Here is a 2,308-nt window from a genome sequence, read left to right as displayed (position 1 = left end):
GCGGTAGTCGGAGGCATTCCAGCCGGGTTGGCTGGAGCGCGGTGACGGCGCGGTCCCCCCCCATTTCTCCCACCCCTGAGGAAAGGCTCTGCAGAGCCCCCAGAAAGCTCCCTGCCACCGGTGAGCCGCGCACCCACAGCTTCTCCGGGATTTTGCATGCACCCAGCACATCCGCAAACAAGATTCCCCACCGCAGACGCGTCGCTGCACCTTCAGACCGCCTCAGTTTCCCTGTCGGTGGAGCAGAGGCGTCACCTTACCTTTGCAAAGGGCTTAGAGACCCGGTGTGTGGGGGGGGGGAGTTGCAAAGAAATCCTCGGGGAAGCAGTCGAGGTGCTCAGCCCAGTAAAAAGTCACCACAGCTCTGCAATTCGCTGCAGTTCTGGGCTGGGTCACTCCCAGCACGGCGAGCAGCTTTGCTGGGCCAACCCCCCTGGGATGCTCTGAATGTCCCCGCATCCCCAGAGGGGACCGTCCCGTGAGCGAGCGGGCTCCGGGAAGGGGTAACTTTGGGAGCACATAGCACAGAGTCGGGCATGAGCATCCCCCTCCCCATCACGCAGCCCAACTTCTAGCTCCTCGCGGGCTGGTTTGGTGGCCACAGAGAGGGGATAACCATCACCACAGCCGCTGGAAAGCAGATTATCAGCCCCTGCGCCGGGCTGGATCGACCGAAGCAACGCGAGAGCCCCCGTCTCATGCAAGCGCAGCCAGGGGAGGGTCTTTCTCTGTCCCCCCAAAAGCAAAGTCCGCCCGCAGCCCGAGGCCAGGCTTGCTCTGCGGGGTTTAAAAGCGGCAGCGGGGGGACAGGGTTAGTGAGGCATGCGGTTAGCGCGACAGCTCAGCCCCCCGAACCTGGTTAGGGTCTCCAGATGAGAGACCGTCTACAGTTAGACCCCTTCATAGAGATAGAGAGAACAAAAATATTTACCATTAGAAAACGTCTCAAGGATAACGTGTTGCTGGAAGTGTCTCTCTCCTGTTTAACATTATAAAAAAGTGATTTAGAAACAGTGTCCAGCAAGGAGCTCGCTTGGCGTCACACGTCAATGGGTTCAACTCCACTGCCTTTCCAGCCTGGTGGAAATTGTCCCTTTGCGCTTTTTCTCCCCCCACCTCCCAAAAGAGCCCAAACCAGAGGTTTGGATCCAGCGCTATTGACTCCTCCATCACCCTGCCCGCAGCATCCCGCATCCCGCAGCCTCTCCAAACCCCCTCTGGCTTCGCGCTCCGCATCGTGCTGGCCGCAGCCCCAAGCGAGAGGGAGGAAACGCGTTAACGAAGAGCGTTAGTGCAGCCCGTTAGTCTGGGGAATGGGGTCCTCGCCCTTGCCGGAGCAAAACCAGCATGTGCCAGAGCAAAACCAGCACGTGCCGGGGTGGGTTGCAAGTCCTGAGAGGAGCCGTACGGGCGCTGCATGGCCGTGGGCTTCGGGAAGGCGACTGCATCCCGCTGGTGGCACTTGCACCACTTGGATTTAGCAGCCAAGTCAGCAGTGAGCTCAAATTTTGGGTGCGTTTGGGCTGCTCAACCTCAGCCGTGCGTCAGCGCAGCCGGGCGCAGGGAGCCCCGGTGAGACACGGTGCAGCCCCAGGGTGCAGAGCACGCAAGGGAGCGTGTGGGAGCCACGGGGGGGGGGACAAATGGCCAAGAAGGGGCCGAGAGCAGCCTGGGCAAAGGCGCAGACCCCCAAATCGGTGCTAAAACACCCCGGGATCACCTTGGGGGATAGCCTCAAAAAATTACCTTCAGCTTTGCCCTGCAAAGGGAACTCTGCACCACCCATCCATGGCTGGGAGACGTCCCCCCGTCACAGTGGTCATTTTGGGGAGGGGAAAAAGCAACTTCAGCACTTCTTTTTGTGGGGACACAGCCCCATGGCAGCGCTGGACCGAAGCTGGAGAGCCCCGGGGGGGGTGAACGTGGGGCTGCGCTGCTCGGGGCATTTGGAGCCCATCACCCGTGGGACCGAGCGGAGACGAGCGCATCCCCGCATAATGAGAAATGACGTCGGGTCTGTGCGGAGGGGAGGACGGTGGAAGGGGAAAAGAGGGGACATTCAGCCCCCGGCTGTGCCTGCGCTGTCCCGGGGGGCTCAGGCTGAGGACAGGGACTCAGCAGCCGGGACACGGGGTGCCGAGGCTCTGCAGGGACCGCGTCCTCCTCGGGGAGGTCGATGTGGGTGGAGGAGCATGCATGGCATGCCCATGGCCACCCGCCTCGCGTCCCCATGCTCTGCTTTCCCCTTCCCAGAGGCCTCCCACGCCGCGCTCCCTTCGCTCCGGCGTCCCCAGCACTGCCCCAGCAG

The 2,308-nt window shown here is 62.0% G+C and overlaps 1 protein-coding gene across 1 annotated transcript in view; it reads right to left on the bottom strand.

Moving 5' to 3' along the window:
• SCUBE3 (signal peptide, CUB domain, EGF-like 3) overlaps window positions 1-2,308 on the bottom strand; it is a 37,044-nt gene that overhangs the window by 12,694 nt on the left and 22,042 nt on the right. Inside the window, exon 8 of the mRNA XM_009888325.1 lies at window positions 119-139. Coding sequence (XP_009886627.1) covers window positions 119-139 — 21 coding nt within the window. The remainder of the gene's footprint in view (window positions 1-118; window positions 140-2,308) is intronic.

Source organism: Charadrius vociferus, unplaced genomic scaffold (assembly GCF_000708025.1).
Source record: "Charadrius vociferus isolate BGI_N301 unplaced genomic scaffold, ASM70802v2 scaffold266, whole genome shotgun sequence".
NCBI lineage: Eukaryota > Metazoa > Chordata > Aves > Charadriiformes > Charadriidae > Charadrius > Charadrius vociferus.
The sequence above is the reverse complement of the archived record's forward strand: the minus strand, read 5'-3'. Positions and strand labels throughout refer to the sequence as shown.